At 41.0% G+C, this 18,205-nt stretch overlaps 1 protein-coding gene across 2 annotated transcripts in view; it reads right to left on the bottom strand.

Moving 5' to 3' along the window:
- CAB39 (calcium binding protein 39) overlaps positions 1-18,205 on the bottom strand; it is a 107,855-nt gene that overhangs the window by 19,560 nt on the left and 70,090 nt on the right. For both annotated transcript variants that reach the window (XM_025404630.1, XM_025404632.1), the window contains exons 3-5: positions 10,436-10,600; positions 8,166-8,284; positions 2,569-2,737 (exon numbers count right to left, since the gene is read on the bottom strand). In XM_025404630.1, coding sequence (XP_025260415.1) covers positions 2,569-2,737; positions 8,166-8,284; positions 10,436-10,600 — 453 coding nt within the window. The remainder of the gene's footprint in view (positions 1-2,568; positions 2,738-8,165; positions 8,285-10,435; positions 10,601-18,205) is intronic.

Below are 18,205 nucleotides of genomic sequence, written 5' to 3'. Positions count from 1 at the left end.
TTCTCTGCAAAGAGGAGACTAGCAGCAAGGCAGGAGAGGAGCAGCTCCGCGTCCCTCCTTGTCAGTGCCTCTGGTGTACAGCTGTGAGGCTGTTCCTGCTGGTCTTCCTTTCTTCCCTGACTGGAATTTCTTTCAGGGAGGAGTAGGAAGGTGACTTTCACCTGTCTGCTAGTTTAGCCACCCTGAGATTACAACAGGAGGTCTGTCCTCTCTCTCATGTGTTGTGTTGGCTGTAGACCCTGCTTAATCTTGTTTCTTGGAGAACCCTCTTCTTGGGGGCCTCTCCTCTCAGCTCCTTCCTTTCCATGCAATCAAGAGCACCTGAGATGCACAGTCCAGGCCGGCTCCCCAGTGCTTTCTCTTCCAGAGCTCACCCTTAGGACACTACCTTGTTTTATGAAGCTTCCTCTTTATCAAGTAGGCGTGACCTGCCTGGCTGCCCAGTCTTCCTCTCTGGCTACCATGACCTGAGAGGGCTGCTTTACCCACAGTGATCCCTCACTGTCATTTTCTCCTTGGTGAGAATTAGCAAAAGAAGTAGCCCTAACTGAAATGAAATTATCAGCCAGGCCAGACAAGACTCACTGCAAATCCCATTTCCAGCACGTAGTCAGCACATCTCTCTCACCTCTGAGCCACCTTTGCCATCTGTGCCGGAAGCATGTCATTCACATCCTGACAGGGTCAGGCGTCTTGCTGCATTCTCCCACACCACTGCTGCTCAATCCTCTTCCCTCACTTTCATGTGCCCAGAGTGCTGCCACCCTCAGGCTCCTGGCTGTCCTTCCACACAGGGGTATCTCTCCTTGACACATGGTGCTGCTACACTGCCCTTCATGGTGGGTCTGCTGCTTCTGAATGAGGCATAACCTTCCACTGATGTATTATAAGCATGAGTCCTAGCCCACCAACTGTGGTGACACCTAAGACATCATATTGACCACTCTATGTTATAATCTCAAATTCATTTTGTTTTGCTTTGTACACTTACATACAAGTATCTGGGGCCTCACCTGAGGCTTTTGATTCCCTCTTTTAAGAGTTTTGGGAAATAAATTCCTGGGGGCCTCTCACACTATCACCTGATTCTCATTCAATAAATCCCTGGGGGCCTCTCATACTATGACCTGATTCTCATTCAAGGTAAAACCCTAATGATCAATGATCAGGTCCCCAGGTTTCATCCTATCTTTAGGGCATTCATTCACTGAGGTGGGACATATTTCACCCAGACACCAAAGTGTGTTCTCATTATTTCAGGGGCTCTTCAAAATCATGAAACTGAACCCTCCAAGAAAGGTGGCCACTTCTCACTGTGATAGTGTTCATGGTTTCTGAGCATGGTTGTCTGCATATCAGTATGCTAAATACTGGGGTTTGTGTGTGTGTGTGTGTGTGTGTGTGTATTCTTTGGTGTATGTATATATATATACACACACATATATATATATATGTATTTTTGTTGTTGTTGTTGTTTTCGAGATGGAGTTTCACTGTTGTTGCTCAGGCAGGAGTGCAATGGTGTGATTCTTGGCTCACCACAACCTCCGCCTCCCGGTTTCAAGTGATTCTCCTGCCTCAGCCTCCCGAGTAGCTGGGATTATAGACATGCGATACCACGCCCGGCTAATTTTGTATTTTTAGTATAGACGGGGTTTCTCCATGTTGGTCAGACTGGTCTCGAACTCCCGACCTCAGGTGATCCCCCTGCCTCAGCCTCTTGAAGTGCTGGGATTACAGGCATGACCCACTGCGCCTGGCAAGTACTGGTTTATATTAAAATAGCTCTAAATATTTACTCATAAGGTTAGGCAACTTATATAAGGCTACAAAGGCTTGCTCTCATTGTAAAAGACTCCTGCTTTATTCATAGATTGTAAACAGCACAGAACCTTGTAACTCAAAACAAGAATCTACACGTTGTACAGTGATATCACATCATGTATCTATTTAATTTATACAAATATACACCAAGGGAGGAAAGGCAGATGGGGGAGCAGGGAAGATACATTATGATTTGAATAGTGTAGGTGATTCTGTCCACGCACTACATTTAATAGACATGATCCAGTGTGAGCAGGAGATGGGAGAGGTGAATCCACTGTTTCCTCGGGCCTATCTACAATGTATCTCTGTCCTGAATGTGGTCCTAATATTTCATGAAGTGTATATTCCAAATTAACATAAACCTGAACAGAAGCCAACTACTTCATCTGGTGCTTAACCAAAGAAACTGCTACACAATGTTTCAACACAGGAGAAAATCCGGTTGTTACACATGCTGTACAGTATATCATACTTAATTATAATTTAACAGCAAAGTAAAATGTTGACCACACAGGACTTTTGTCTTTTAGATATATTTTAGAATCTAACTTTTCCACCCTTTTAAAGCTGTGACTTTACTGCATATACCTCTATCACACAGACACATATAAAATGTATCTTTCTCTTCCCACTAGAGGGCAGCCACGTGTAGATTTAGGAGAGCAACGAAGGTTTAGAAAAACAGCACACCTGTTAATCTGACTTTCAAGCATATTTAGAATTCTACAGTTTTTATGTTACCTTGAATGTGGCAAATGCATCTGAAGCTATGTCAAATGTTGACATTTCGACATATCTGAAGAAATCATAAAACTGTTCCGACCACAAAATGATTTTTGCAAGTGGTTCATGTCTGATGCATTCTCTTAACATTATTCCACAATTTAGAGCTATTTCTGGAGATTCATACCTGCAAAAACAAAAAACCAAACAAACAAAACAAACAAACAAACATGATTGCTCTTTCAAAACTCCAACACTGAACAGTTCAAACTTTTAGGGCAGAAAGTTTTCGGACATGTATCCTAACTAAATGACCATCGCAGATTACAGAAGGTATTTCTGTAGAGCATGTGCTCAAGTAAACTGATTCCAGAGTGCAAACACACACTAGTTGGTGATGACCACCTTAAACCAAAGAAAAATAGCCATACGAGTGACTGTGTGACTAAAGGTTCATTATTTAAGCTGAAAGATTTCAAGAGAGGTATTTCGGGTCATACCATAACTCTATACAGGGGTTAGCTTTTACAGATGGTGCTCTTGACACTCAGAAAAACCAAAAGCTAAATCAAAACACAGAAGACAAAATATTTCCCCAAATTCAGAGTCTCTACATAGGTCTATAAATATATAGAATTTATACCTTGTTGTTTTAATTCAATACTCAAGATAGTACTTGGAGACTCTCAGCCACATGTAAACACCACCAAGCTGATAAGCCTCCTCCTGAGGACTTTACTAAGGGTCCCCATCAGAGAGCCCAGGGGCGACGAAGCAGGCGGCCCCCCTTCGTCAGCTCTCCACACATAGCCTTCCCTATGCTCATCCCCATGTCTCTGGCTTCTCCTCCCCTGCCATTAGAGAGACACCTCTCAGCCAAGCAAGAGGCATTTCCCCTTCGGATGTGCACAGGCCCTCTGACTGGCCTCTTCCGCCCCCTCAAACACATCGCTCTCTTCTACTTCCTCTCAAGCTGCATGCACTGGCTTTCTTTCCACCTCACATTCTCCTCTAGTTTCTTGTAGTCATATTCCATTTCCCAACACACTAGCGAAATAAATAACGGGCCAGCAAAGATTCCCTCTTGGCTAAATAGAGTCTTCTACTCAAGTGTCCTGACAGGCTGTAAAAAACCAAACCAAAATAAAACATTTCACGGTTCTCTCCTTTCTATCTCTCTGACTGTTCCTATTTCTTGCCTGGCTGAGGTCTTTACCTGTATCCCACAACCTGCTAATGAAAGCCCATACAATCTCATGGCTCCCACCACGACTACTAACCCCACCTCCATGTCTACTCCTGAATTAGGCACTTTCTGTTGCCTGTGGACAACTTCCGTTAAAGCGCTACCATAAACTCAACGTGTCTCAAATCAAATCTCATCCCCCTCCATAAAATCACCCCCATCCCACTTGCTTCCTCATTTCTATAATTTGGCATCATTATTTTGTTTCAGTCATCCAGTTCTAAACCAGGTTTAACAGAAATTTCCATGTTCTGTATCTGTGCTGTTCATTATGGAGAGATTGGCCATATACAGCTACTGACCACCTGAAATTTGTCTAGTGTGACTGTGGGGTTGAATCGTAAATATTATTTAATTTCAATTAATTACATGTGGTTAGAAGCTACTATATTGGACAGCCCAGTTCTAAACCTTTCCTTCTTTACTCCAAATCTTCCCACCTTCAATGTTAGGCTTTGAAAGCCTTCAAAGGCTTTAAAAAATATTTCTCTGATTATCTTAGTTTCATTTGTTTTTATCCATTCCCACTGCTACATTTATTCATACCCGGACAATTGCAAATGCTTCCTAGCCAGCATCTTTGTTCAAGCTCTGTCATAATAAATCTACCCAACACACAAGTGTATCAACAGCATTTCCAGCTTGGGAGCTTAAAATGATTTCTTCTAGCTAATCAAATAAACACAAACTTCTGGACTTAACTGTCCAGTCTTCCCCTCATTAGATCTCCTGTTATATAGCACAATGTCACCTCCCACCCTGCCATACAACTTTCAAATTTTCTCCTTACTGCTGCCAATCATGTTATGTTCATTCCTGCCCCTATACCTTTGTTCCCAGTCATATGCCATTAGGATGCGTTCTCTCTCTTTTCTGCCTATGTAAATTCTAAACTACTAGGAATTCCCATCTTAAGTCCTATCCTTTTATCAATCCTTGCCTTATTAACTCAAACCACATTTTATCCTCTGAAATCCTGTAGTACTCATTTGTTATCTAGTAGTGGTGTCCTCTTACACATCATAGATCCTCAACAAGATAAAACCACACTCCTTGGCATCAGTGGAGGCATGCAGCTAGAATGCTGACCGGCTCTTACTTGATGGAAATATCTGCTCACAAAATGGCTGATCATACAATTCATCTTTGCTGAACTTTAGTAGGCAGGAAGGACAAGGGTAAGACAGTTTGGTACAACAAGTTGAGCAGGTTTTGATGGAGGCTTGTCAAGCTTGTCTAAATGATTAAACCATAAACAAGTACAAGGCAAACAGTTATGCTGTATAACCTGTGAGCACTAGAGTGAACAGCATATTAACATGTAAACTGCCAGTAAAAAAAATCGCCTCCAAATGCAGTCTAACACCAGCAATAAGACTTCAAATGCATGCTAATATTAGCAACATGGCCCCCCAAATAAACATCTACCATAGAAGTACTTACAGCCTAAGAAGATAATCACACTGTATGGAAGCAGTTTAAATTAATCGACAAAGGTACAAAAATCTTAAAATGCAGTTCACAGTGCTCCTTGAAGAAATGGCTGTTTCCAGGTCTGGCAGGACTCGTACAAAACGAGCAAGATGGTCATCCTACGCCAGAAAGCAAGGAAGCTATCACAGACTGATGGGGTCTTGCCAAAAGAACGCAGAAGCCAACTTGAAGGAGCTCCCAACGGCCAAAGATGGGGCAATTTGGACACAAGAAAGTAATGACTGGAATCGACTGAGACATATCAAATGTAATTTTTAAAAAGACAAAAACTTGAGTGTATAATGATCCTTAAAACAACTCAATACTTATCTAAGGAAGTGGCCAGGTCACCAACTGATTATACTAAAAAATAATACCTGATTATACTAAAAAATGAGACTATTTTGGGATAACTAAGTCATCAAGGAGGAAAGGTTCTTCTTTATAAAAACAATTTAATTATATGAAGAAGAAATAACAGAATCAGGAAACTGCCATTCTGAATCTAGGCAATGATTCTCAATGGAAACTAAAACCAGGAGGCGAAAGGTCAATGAGAATTCTGTAATGGACGGATTACAGACTGAGAACACCTGCATCCACTGGTCAATCCCAACATCACCAGCAGTGGGATAACCAGTGCCACCCAATATGAAGCACATAGCACCATCCATGAACTTCTGTCCCCCTCAAAGTGAATCTGAATCTAATTTAAAAAAAGCCAGATCTAACTATCCACCACTTAAATCAATAGTGGATAGTGGAACATGTTACAGAAGCAACAGGAATGCCAAGTCTAAAATACATGATTTTTCTACAAAACCACCAATCCAGGCTTCAACAAAGAAATGGCATAATATTAACTATTACAGATTAAAAGAGAGCTCAGAGTTACATTAACCAAATTCAGTTTGTGGACCTTGTTTGTAACTGTTTTTTTTTTTTTTGGAGACCAAGTCTTGCTCTGTCACCCAGGCTAAAGCGCAGTGGTGCAATCTCGGCTCACCGCAACCTCCACCTCCTGGGTTCAAGCTATTCTTGTGCCTCAGCCTCCCGAGTAGCTGGGATTACAGGTGTGCGCCACCACACCAGGCTAATTTTTGTATTTTTAGTAGAGGTGGGGTTTCACCATGTTGCCCAGGCTGGTCTCAAATTCCTGGACTCAAGTGATCCACCTGCCTTGGCCTCCCAAATGCTGGTATTACAGGCGTGAGCCACCATGTCCGGCCTGGAAGTAATATGAAATAAACTAACTGTAAAATGCCATTTTTGTGAAAATTGAGGAAATCTGCAAATCAGGCATTAGACATTAGGTTGGCAAATGGTATCGTAACTGTGTTATACTGTGTTTTGTACTGTGTACTAGGGATGCATACTGAGGTGATGTCATGTGTCAGAGGAAAAAGGGGGCAAGGACTAGAGGAACAAGAATGACAGAACTTTAACTGTTGAAGCTGGGTTTAGGGTAGGAACTGGTAAGTGTTGTATGTACATTCTTCACAACAAAGGAGGTGGGCAGGGGCTTCTGGTGGATCCACCAGTTGCATTCTCCATGGTACTTGCTGGCTGGAAGTGTCCGCTCTGGCCAGCCCAGGTGAGAGCTCTAAACTATAAATTGTATCTCAAAAGTCTTTCTTTACAGGCCATTTAACAATATTCATATCATGCCTCTGATTACTCTGAAGTGAAAAATGTCGGCAGAGTTAACTAATGTATTGATTTTAATAATCCTTGGTTTCTACGGAAAAGGAAATATGGGCTTTAAAAACACACAAAGGCACCTGAAGGCTGCTCTAAGATCACCAAAATTTCACACTACTCACTGCATGTTTATACATACAACTCTGAATTGATACAACAAAAAATCAGATGCCAAAAGTTCTGTATCCCAAAATCTGAAGAAGTAACACAGATGGTTAGAAATAGAAAGAGGGAAACAGAATGCTGGCGTGCAACACAGGCACTGACTCACACTTTGTCTAAACAAGTTTGAACTTGGGGGAAGTGTTAAACCGCAGAGATGTGAATCAGACTGAGGCAAGCTATAAAGCCAGGAGGAGTAGAGCAAGCTGATTCACACCAACAGCCATGCCAGGAACATGCCTGCCCACCAACTTAATAGAACAGACCACCACCAAAGCTGGGACAAACAGATGCACACCATACCCGGGGCTGGCACACAATTCTGGTGTGAAACAGCAGGACATTACCTTGCCAGTCAATGAGGCTCAGGGATGAGGGAGAAGGGCATTTGGTTCTATGGTTCGGTTTTTAGGCTTTTTTTTTTTTTTTTTTCTTTTAAACTGACAAGACTACCCCCAAACATTAATGCCTGCTTAGACCAGTAGTAATTTCAGGAAGATGCACTGTGAAATACCAAATTATATGGATTAGTAAGTGGACACAGAGAGGTAAAGATCAAAGGGCACTACTTCATAAACATGTACTTTGCTGACTCAACAAAGTAAAGCTGTAGATAATCCATGCTCCATTTAAGAGGCAGCTTTTACTGCCTTACGGCGTGCATATTATGTCCAAAGGAGATGTCTTTCAATATATAACTTAACTGATACTTCAATGAAATCCAACTTTTTTAAGTCCTAGAGAACAGAAATAAGACCACAGAGAATTACTATTTTTTCCTTCAGTCATGCTGGATTTGTGAATTTGAAAGCTCAGAATTCACCTAATTTTAAACTCCCACCTGTAGGGCATTTTCAAATTCAATTTTGCTCACAGGTTGGATTTCAAGGAGGGAGAGGTGTTCAAAATCTATGAAAAAATAATCTTAACTACAGAGAAAATGCCTCCCACATTCAGCATCCTGTTTTTTTCCCCAAGGCAACCTTTCCTTTATGTTCAACTGAGAATACAAATTTTATTACATTGTACATACCCTTTCAATAACATGAACAAAATATTCTGTTGGGTGCAGATGTATTCAACAGTAGGAGTTCTTGTACCAATTTGTCTTCTGAGAATATTGTTGAAAATTTGAGCCACGTCTTTTTTGCCCTATTAGGAATACAATCATTAACATATTGTCCTGACTAAACATCAAAATGCCCATTCACCCTCCCAAATGAACTCGAATAAGGCCATTGTACTTATTGTTACGACTGAGTATCTGACTTTAACACATTCATAGACATTAAATTATCTCTTCATTTGTAATTCTATATTCTAAGTTTACTAGTGTACTATTTTTAACATGAACAATGTGTTGACAAAAACAACAATGGGTTGACTATATTCCACATATAATTTCAACGATTTCTAAGTCTCAGGATCATGCTGACTCTGATATGAGAAACAAAACCCTGCAATATGTTAACAATCTAAGGGATCTGAATTCCACCCAAATGGAACAAGTAGCTTCAAATAAGATGCTTACATTGGGAACACTATATGTGCTTTCCTTTTATAGTGATGGAAGGAGAGGAAAATATACTCTGCCGCTATATTAAAAATGGAAGAATTCTGTATGAAACTGGGCTTTAATGGAAAGTAGACCTATCTTCTAATTAAATGAGGCCTATTTAGGGAAGACTTTATATAGATTAACAATGAAGGTACTAAGAATCACATGATACAGTAGTTCAGAGATCAGAACTTCATTACACTACTGTACAAAACAGATGGATCCTTCCAGTGAATCTTACAATCAGAAAGCTGCACAAGAAATCAACAAATGGAGAACTGGACTCCAAGCAGCATTGCTGAACAGTCACTTGTTACAAGGCTAACAAGCCCACAGGAGAGTGAGTGAAATGCTAGCTTTCCAGGATATATCTAAAGTCAAACAGAGAGATAATCCTGGGCCCTGCACTAGCTCAGGAGCAGTAAAGGAAACCTCTAAGAACCAGCCTTTCTTTAAGAACCAGCCTTAAGGGCACAATTTTCTTTTAAGCTGATGTCTTTAAAGTTCCACATAAATATTAAATTCAGTGTCCAGGTCAGGTGGAGGCAGACAAAGGAGAAGGAACCTAGATGTTCAACTACATCCCCAACTTTGCAGAGGAAATAAAAATTGTTGCTGTTGGAATTTGATATATTATTAAAAACAGATGAAATCAGCTATAAAATGGAAACACTGCAGTTCTATCCGCTCTACAGTAGGACAGAAATAAAATTTTACTTTATTATCAGTATTATACTCAACTTATGAACCATACCCTCTCATCATTTTCCAAAATTTAATCTGACTATATGTCTGTCATTTTCTCCTCTGAAACATGTACCTGTCTTTCAAGCACCTGTACAGACATCCACTCATTCAGGCTGACAGACACTGGGGCTTAAAACAAAGCACACTGATGACAAAAAGCCATGGCGCTTCATTAGCTTCGTTACCATATATGCATCGTGACTATTCAGATGGTCTCCAGGATCATTATTCTCACTGTTAAATTCACTAAATATTTAACATAGCATGATCCAACTGTATTAACTTGGACAACAATGTCAAATGCCTACCAGGGCTGGGCAGGAGATGCAAATGGGCCTGAGACAGGAGAAGCAAACCCAGGTGTGGATGCCCTGTGATGCTACTCTGCCCTAGCTGAAGGGTCAAGTAGGACTATATACCCAATATTGCTAGAATCAAATTTTTCAAGAGAAGCCAGAAATTTAGACTGTGTATAAATGTCCTGTCACTTAAATGTTATACTAATTTAAAATTTAAAAGCAGTGCTAAGCAAACAAAACATATATGGTCTCTGGCTGTAATGAATTAACAGGTAACAAAGAGACATAACTGGATAGTTCTCTATGATTGTATTTTCCTCTGAAATTCTAACATTCTATAGTTGTCTTTAGATTGTTTATTCTTTGAAAGTCAAGGGCCAGTGAATTATTAGAGTACTACAGTGCTCTAATGAGCAGTTGTTTTTTAAAACAACCTAAATGAAAGGGCATAATGAGCATCTAAGAAACTACACGTCCAATGTGATGAAACAGGGAAGAATCCTGTCCCAAGCCTGAAACACCCCTAGGTTCCTGCCTTTGCTCTGCTAATCAGGTAGGCAGCCCAGGCATGTTGACAGAGGTCAGTAACCCTGAGTCAGGAGCCCAAGAATAATCTTACAATGTTCCAAAAGAGAGAACGTATGGAGATGAATTATGTGTAGGGTACTGTTTTTTAAAAATAAGAAACTGATTTCTTACCTCAAAGTCAATGAGCTGTAAATCAGCTACCAGGGTGCTAAGGAGCCCACTATTATAGAGTTCTTGAGCAAGTTGAGCTACTGCTTCTGTCTGAGGCTCTTTTTCGTTTGTGCCATACAGAATTTCTTTCATGGCAACCAGATTTTTGGAAACTTCTTCTGTAGCCTAATTTTAGAGAGAAGAGTTGGGGAAGAGGAGAAAAAAAAATTCATTTTAACAAACATATAACACATCAAAATTTGTCAAATCACCTCTCTATATTACAGACCCACGGACCTATGAACAAGAAGCAAAGTGGGCAAGCTCCATCCTCGCCCTCAGGAGCTGGGCGCTATGTATGCGTGCACATGGGAACCAACATGCATACTCCACAGGAGCCAGCATGTGCACAACAGACACCCACATACTGAAAACCATGTTTATGTATGGCAGAAACAAAACAGGGAAAAGGTTCACTTCCTCAAGTGGGAGGGAAACATCACCAAAGAGGCAACTGGGCTGATTCCCAAGAATGAAGAGATTCTGTCAAGCAAGTATGGAGAATAAGGAATGGCATGAGCTAGGGATGAGGGAGAAGGGAAAGTACAAGTCCTATCACAGAAAAGGTGTGGAGGAAATAAAGGAGAGAGCAGAAAATGGCTCAGTGCAAAGCTCAGGTGTTAGTGATAGATTAAAAAGTCACTAAAGACCTTCTACTTCCGCTCAAGAGACAGGAGGGTGAGATTTACCTTTTCCCATGAAAAAGACTAATAAAAATGACTTTTTTTTTTTTTTTTTTGAGACAGGGTCTCGTGCTGTCACCCAGGCCTAGAGTGCAGTGGTGTGATCACAGCTCACTGCAGTCTCAACTTCCTGGATTTACGCAATCCTCCTGTCTTAGCCTCCTGAGTAACTGGGACCACAGGTATGTGCCACCATGCCAGGCCAATTTTTGTATTTTTAGTAGAGATGAGGTTTTGCCATCTTGCTCAGGCTGGTCTCAAACTCCTGGGCTCAAGTGATCTGCCCAACTTGTGCTGGGATTACAGGTGTGAGCCACCGTGCCTGGCCAAAACAATGACTTTCAAACACTGGACTTCAGGCAGTACAGGACAGTGATCCCTGAAAGAAGGAAAACAAATGAGGGGAACTTCATAACTACCCTACTTTTTTGCTAGGCCACAGCACAGGGAGGGGGAAGCCAGCCAGAAGAGGTGGTAGTCTCCATGGGCAGAGCTGGCAACCCAGGGAGGCCAAGAAGACTAGAGTTTACAGGGCAGAGAGGAGAGAGCTGCCCAGACAGAGCATGGCAGAGCCCTGCAGAGCCCACTCCTGTCTTCAACTGAGTCCTGATAACCACATGTGGGTAAGGAAAGTAGCCAAGGCTAGGAACCAGAACCTTGGAGCTCACATGGGGCTGGAAATAGCTTTTGTTTCCTACCAGCCTAATGGAAAACCTCATATTCACTAGTCATCAAGCAAAGTACTCAGGGGATTTTGCCTCAGTAGGCATACAAAATTAATCCTAGGCCAAACTCTGATCTGGTCCTGCCCAACAAAGCTTAACAGAAATCCTGGAAAGGACCAAAATTGGAAAACACGACTAATAATAACTAATCAACAGAAACAGCTGTGGAAATGGCACAGATGGCAGAATTACTCAACAAGGACATTAAAATAGTTACTACAACCGTATTCAATATATTTAAGAAAAATGTACCATGATAAGTAGAGGAATGAAAGGCATAAAAAAACACCTGAAACACTTAGAAATAAAACTACAAGGTCTAAGACAAAAATTATACCAGATGGGTTTAACGGCAGATTAGACAGTAGATAATAGGTTAGTAAACACAAACATAGAGCCTAAAATCTATCTAAAATGAAACTTAGGGGAAAGAAGGGACATCTCATTAGTGAGCCAGGGGATAACTTTAAGCAATCTCACAGATGTGTAACTGCAGCCCTCAAAGGAGGTGGAAGGGCAGATAAAATATTTGAAAACATAATGGATGAATGTTTTCCAAATTTAATGAAAACTGAATTCCATAGAGCCAAAACATTAAAAAATCCCAAGCATGAGAAACAGGAAGACAATACCAAGGTATAGAATAATCAAACTGCTTAAATTCAGTGCTAAAGAAAGAATCTTAAAAGTAGCCAGACGGAAAAAAATATTATGGACAAAGAATCAAAGAATGACAACAGACTTCCTGACAGGAATGATGCAAGTCAAAAGATAGTGGAGGAACACTGTTAAAATACTGAAAAACACAACCAAATTGTCATCCTAAAATTTTATACCCCAGCAAAAATATTTTTCAAAAACAAAGGCAGAATAAAGAGTTTTTGAGACATAGAAAACTAGAACTATTTCATCACCAGAGACTTGTACTTTGTGAAATATTTAAGGAAGTTCTACTGGCTGAAGAAAAATGATTCTTCACAAAGGAATGAAAAGCAATGAAGATAGTAACGTGAGTAAGTATTAAACAAAAATTTCCCTTTTATTTAAAAGAGAATTAACTTTTTTTCTTTTTGAATCGGAGTCTTGTTCTGTCACCCAGGCTGGAGTGCAGTGGCGCAATCTCACCTCATTGCAACCTCTGCCTCTCAGGTTCAAGCGATTCTCCTGCCTCAGCCTCCTGAGTAGCTGGGACTACAGGCGCCTGCCACCATGCCCAGCTAATTTTTGTATTTTTAGTAAAGACGGGGTATCACCATGTTGGCCAGGATGGTCTCAATCTCATGACCTTGTGATCCACCTGACTCGGCCTCCCAAAGTGCTGGGATTACAGGCAAGAGCCACTGCGTCCAGCGAGAACTGGCTCTTTAAAGCAAAAATAACAATGTATTCTGGGGTTATGTATATGTAGAATAAAAATGGCAACAATAGCTCAAAGAGGTGTAATGGAGGTACATAGGTATACTGTTGTCAGGTTCTTATAACAACTGAAGCAGTATATTTCCTGAAGATAGACTATAGAAAGTTAAAGGTGTATACTATAAGCCCTAAAGCAACCAGTTTAAAAAAAAAAAAACCCAAAAACAAAAGACTTATAGTTAATAAACCAACAAAGGAGATCCAAGTAGAGTATTAAAGAGACATAACATAAAGGCTATAAAAACTTATATAAACTGAAGCATTTATGATCAGAAATACACTTCAAGGAGATTACTTTGCACAGATTCACAAAACCTCAGCGTTCAACAGTACTTAGAGGATCATATAGTCTCATGGTACTCAGTTATATAACCTTCTAACCTTCCTACCAAATCACAAGACTTTACCTTAAATATTTCCAGTGTCCAGTAATGCAGGATTAGCAGAATTCAGAATCAGATATCTGTTAGACAAATTTATGAGACAAACATTGCTTCATTACACTGTCTGCTGGCCCTGGGTTTATACTGCAGATCAGGCAATATTTTAACTTCTCTTCCACATAAATCTCTTGAGGGCAGCCTGCCTATGTTCCCTAAATTGTCATCTTCTCCAGAAAACCTCCCCTCAGGTTCTTTGATTAACCTAAGAAAGGCAGAGCTAACATTCAGCCCTATCCAGAACGGTACAGTGCAGAAGACACCAGACCACCACTCCTTCATTACAAATGTTAGTGCAGCCCAAGGCTACTTTTTAAGAATTTTTGCAATTATGTTGAATAACTGACTCAGAGAGAGCTTACAGTGAACAAAACGTCTTTGGTTTTCACAGGTACTACTTGATAAAGACAGGTCTTTCCAAATGTTAGTCTTAAACTGGGGTGAATTACACTGCGATGAAGACTTTAACTTTTCTATTTAATTTAATCTCATCATCCCATCATTCAAGATTATGGCAGTAACTCTGGATTCTGATGGACATCCAATGTATTAGTTACCCGCTTTCCCACTTGTATCATATGAAAATCTCATATGCATGTCTCCCATGACCTGCCTCAATCATTGACCAAAATGCTGGAAAGGAATGATGCATGAATAGAGGCCCTCATGTCTCTGAATCATCATGCTCCTTTCAGTAATGATCTACTACAAATCTTGGGGCAGGGCTGCTCAGTCTTGTATATATGCAACTATTTCCAAGTTACATTCAAAAGGTTTTTTCTGTCAAATACCTTGATAAAATTAAATTATACTATTTCTTCCCTATTTCCTGACCATAAGAAAATGAAGTTATTTGGTCTGACCTTTTTACTATGCCTACACTAATATCTACTGACTAACTTTTCTAAATGCTTGTAAGTCATCCTCCTAATAATCCCATTATGAAACCATACTCAGTATCAATGCTAAGCCGAGTCTACCTTTTCCAGCCTGCTGTTACTACTTCATTCTCGGGAATGCCTTGGAAATCTCAAATTCAGTAACCCAGAATGTAACTTTTCCGGGCCAAGAGAAAAATCATTTAGCAATAGTAGGTGTTCTCTTACAATCTATCTGCATGCATTGCGTTTTCCACTCCATTTTACTATCTCTATTCTTCAGATAATTCTCTTTGACAGGAAGAATCTGATACCTAATAGGTTTTGTGAATGCATTATCTATTGATTCTATGTCAGTGACCCTAAGTAGGAGGCCTCAGCCTCCTTTGCTTCTCTGGTTAGATCAAAGTTTTAAAGCGCTTAACAATTCTTCATGTACCTCAGTTTATACTTTTCTTTGAAATCATTGTATGATTTTTAAATCTGAATTCAGACCATATTCTATTCTGACAGCAAAAGATGAATAAGAAAGAAGGGAGGTGAATAACTAAAGGGTACAGGTTTGTGAGGTGATAAAATGACCTAAGATTGACTTGTGGTTATGGTTACACATACCTGTGAATAAACGAAAAACCAGTGAATTGTACCCTCCAAATGGGTGAACTATATGGCATGTAAGTTATATCTCAATAAAGCTGTTCCCCCCTATGCCCCACCCCCCCTCCCAAAAAAAAGGAAGGAAGAAGAGAGGCAGGAACACAATTAGAAAGCTATTTACGGCTGGGTGTGGGGGCTCACGCCTGTGATCCTAGCACTCTGGGAGGCTGCAGCAGGTGGATCACTTGAGCCCAGGAGTTTGAGACCAGCCTGGGCAACATGGTGAGACTCCATCTCTTAAAAAAAAAAAAACAAAAGTTAGTTAGCTGAGTGTATGGTGGCATGCACCTATAGTCTCAGCTACTCAGGAGGCTGAGGCTGAGGTCAGGAGGTTGAGGCTGCAGTGAGCTATCATTGCACCACTGCACTCCAGTCTGGGTGACAGAGCGAGATCCTGTCTTAAAAAAAAAAAAAAAAAGAAGAGAAAGCTATATATTATACTTCTGAATTGAATGGCATTGTGGACTGTGTATAAAGCCCCATTCCCTTTCAGAAGGAATTCCCTCACCAGCTGATACTGCACCCGCCACCTACATTAATCCTCACCTGCTTTTGGATCTCCCCACCCCCATGCCGTCTTAGGAACTCACCCTGCCTGTTACCTCATCTCCTCCTCACAGAGTCAATCTCCCCTCACCTAATTTCTTCCTATCCGTTTTAAACCTGATTAAGACTCCACTTGACAAAATCAAATAGGTCCTCCTTAGATTCCACAATCACCCACCGCCCCCCTGCCCCTGCCCAGAACCTCATAATGAAACCTCTCAAAACATTTGCCTGTATTTACTATAGTCCAAGTCTTTTTTTCTTACTCACTCTTCAGCCCAATTCTTTTGGCTAGTCACTGACCTGCATGCCATTAAATACAATTTTGTGTCTTTATTACTGTAAGAAATGGGAAAGTTCTTCTTCAAAGATTATGAGGTCACAATTTCTTACTATAAGATTGCTATCCACTATTAGTGTGTGTGTATATATATATGTATTCCAAATCGGCTCTCCTAGCTTGCTCCAGCATGCCTGGACAGAACTAGGCACACCGGAGCCCACAGTGCATGCCATTCCTTATTTGGAGATGCTTCCTTAACTAGCCCTGGGCAACTTCCTTTTCTTTGTTCTGTTCCCCGTACCTAATTAAGAAAGTTTTAAACTAATAGCCAATAGGATAAAGTGTAAAATGTGAGGTCCTATCCCAGCCAAAGGAAACTGGACACAGCAGTAGGGTAAACACGTCAGGTTCTAAGTAACTCTGTCTACTTTGTTTGGTGTGCTCTTGTGGCCAGACAACTATTGAGTAGCACCCTTTCTGCAGAAAGTAAAGCTCTCCTTGTTGAGAGATCATGTGTTCCTGTGTTCTTTTTTTTTTTTTCCTCGACACCAAAAACTTCATTCCCAACAATTACACCTGAACTTTCCACAGGATTCGGAACTGCTGATTACACTCTCCTCTGAAAACCATTCTTCGGGTCCTCTGTGACTCACCAACATCCGTATTTTCCCTCCTAACTCTCTGGTTGCTCCTCCTCTGTCTCCTTTTTGCCTTATTCACTTTGGCTAGGCCATTTAAACACGCAATCCCTCAAGGCAGGGTACTAGGGCTTCCTCTTCTTATCCCCTAGACTCTTAAGTGATCTCACCCACACCCACTGCTTTAATTAACAGTTAAATGCAGATGCCTCATAGATTCCTATCTCTAATCCAGTTCTTTTCTCCCAGGCCTTATCAGTACCACTGGGCAGTCTTCTCAAAATGCCTCCACTTGTAATGTCTCAAGGTAGCTCAAATTGAATACATCTAAAATAGAACTCAAGATCTCACCCTAGTGCCTGATATCCCCCCTTGTTCCCTGTTTCATGTAACGACACCACTGATGAGGTTATTACATTTCAGAAACTCAGGAGTCATCTTCGACTCTCCCCTCTTCTTCACCTTGCCCCAATATCTAACTCATCACCGACTCCCAAATCCATCCACTTATCCCCCTGTCTACCATCACCACACAAATCAAAGTTCCCCATAACGCTTGCCTACATTAATACATCATGTACTGACTGGTTTCTGTGGATTGTAGGGGGCCTAATGGGGATGCATTCTCCACATCACACCTAGAATTATCTTTTCACAACATGAATATGATTAAGACATTGCTGTTGCTTAAAATGCTTCAGACATTATTGATGAATGGCTGAACATCAGCATTCCTGATAACAGGGTTATAAAATCCAGATTACAACTGGATGTAGAGAAATGTGATGTTATCATACCATAAAGTCAAGGGATTCCTTAAAAATGCTGAATTGAGGCAGACCACAGTGGCTCATGCCTGTAATCCCAGCACTTTGGGAGGCCAAGGCAGGTGGATGGCTTGAGCTTAGGAGTGCGAGACCAGCCTGGAAAACATGGTGACACCCTATCTCTACTAAAAATATAAAAAATTCGCCGGGCATGGTGGTGCATGCCTATGGTCCCAGCTACTTGGGAGGCTGAGGTGGGAGGATAGATTGAGCCTGGGGGGTGGGGGTTGGGAGTGGTGCAGAGGTTGCACTGAGCCGAGATGGTGCTATTGCACTCCATCCACTGCCTGGATGGCAGAGCGAGAACAAGACCCTGTCTCAAAACAAACAAACAAACAAAACAACAACAACAAAAATTGGACAAGAACAGACTTCCCTCTAAGAACGGGCAAAGAAATAAATCACCTGAGTTGTGAAAAAATAACAGCAGTTCAAAGGAAGGAAGCCAGCTAAATAATTACAAGCAGATGTCTTCCTAACAAAGAGTTACAGCAGTGAGCAAGGAAAGAGACTAGCTGAGTGACTCAATGCTGGCCATTTCACTTAATGAGCATATGCCCCGAGCTTGGGTCTCAGTGTGCACGCACAGCTCATAGTGTGGACATGTTCCCAAGCTGAGCCCAATGAAAGCCAACTAC

This window comes from Theropithecus gelada, chromosome 12 (assembly GCF_003255815.1).
Source record: "Theropithecus gelada isolate Dixy chromosome 12, Tgel_1.0, whole genome shotgun sequence".
NCBI lineage: Eukaryota > Metazoa > Chordata > Mammalia > Primates > Cercopithecidae > Theropithecus > Theropithecus gelada.
Note: the sequence above shows the minus strand (reverse complement) of the source record. Positions and strands in the feature narration are given on the sequence as shown.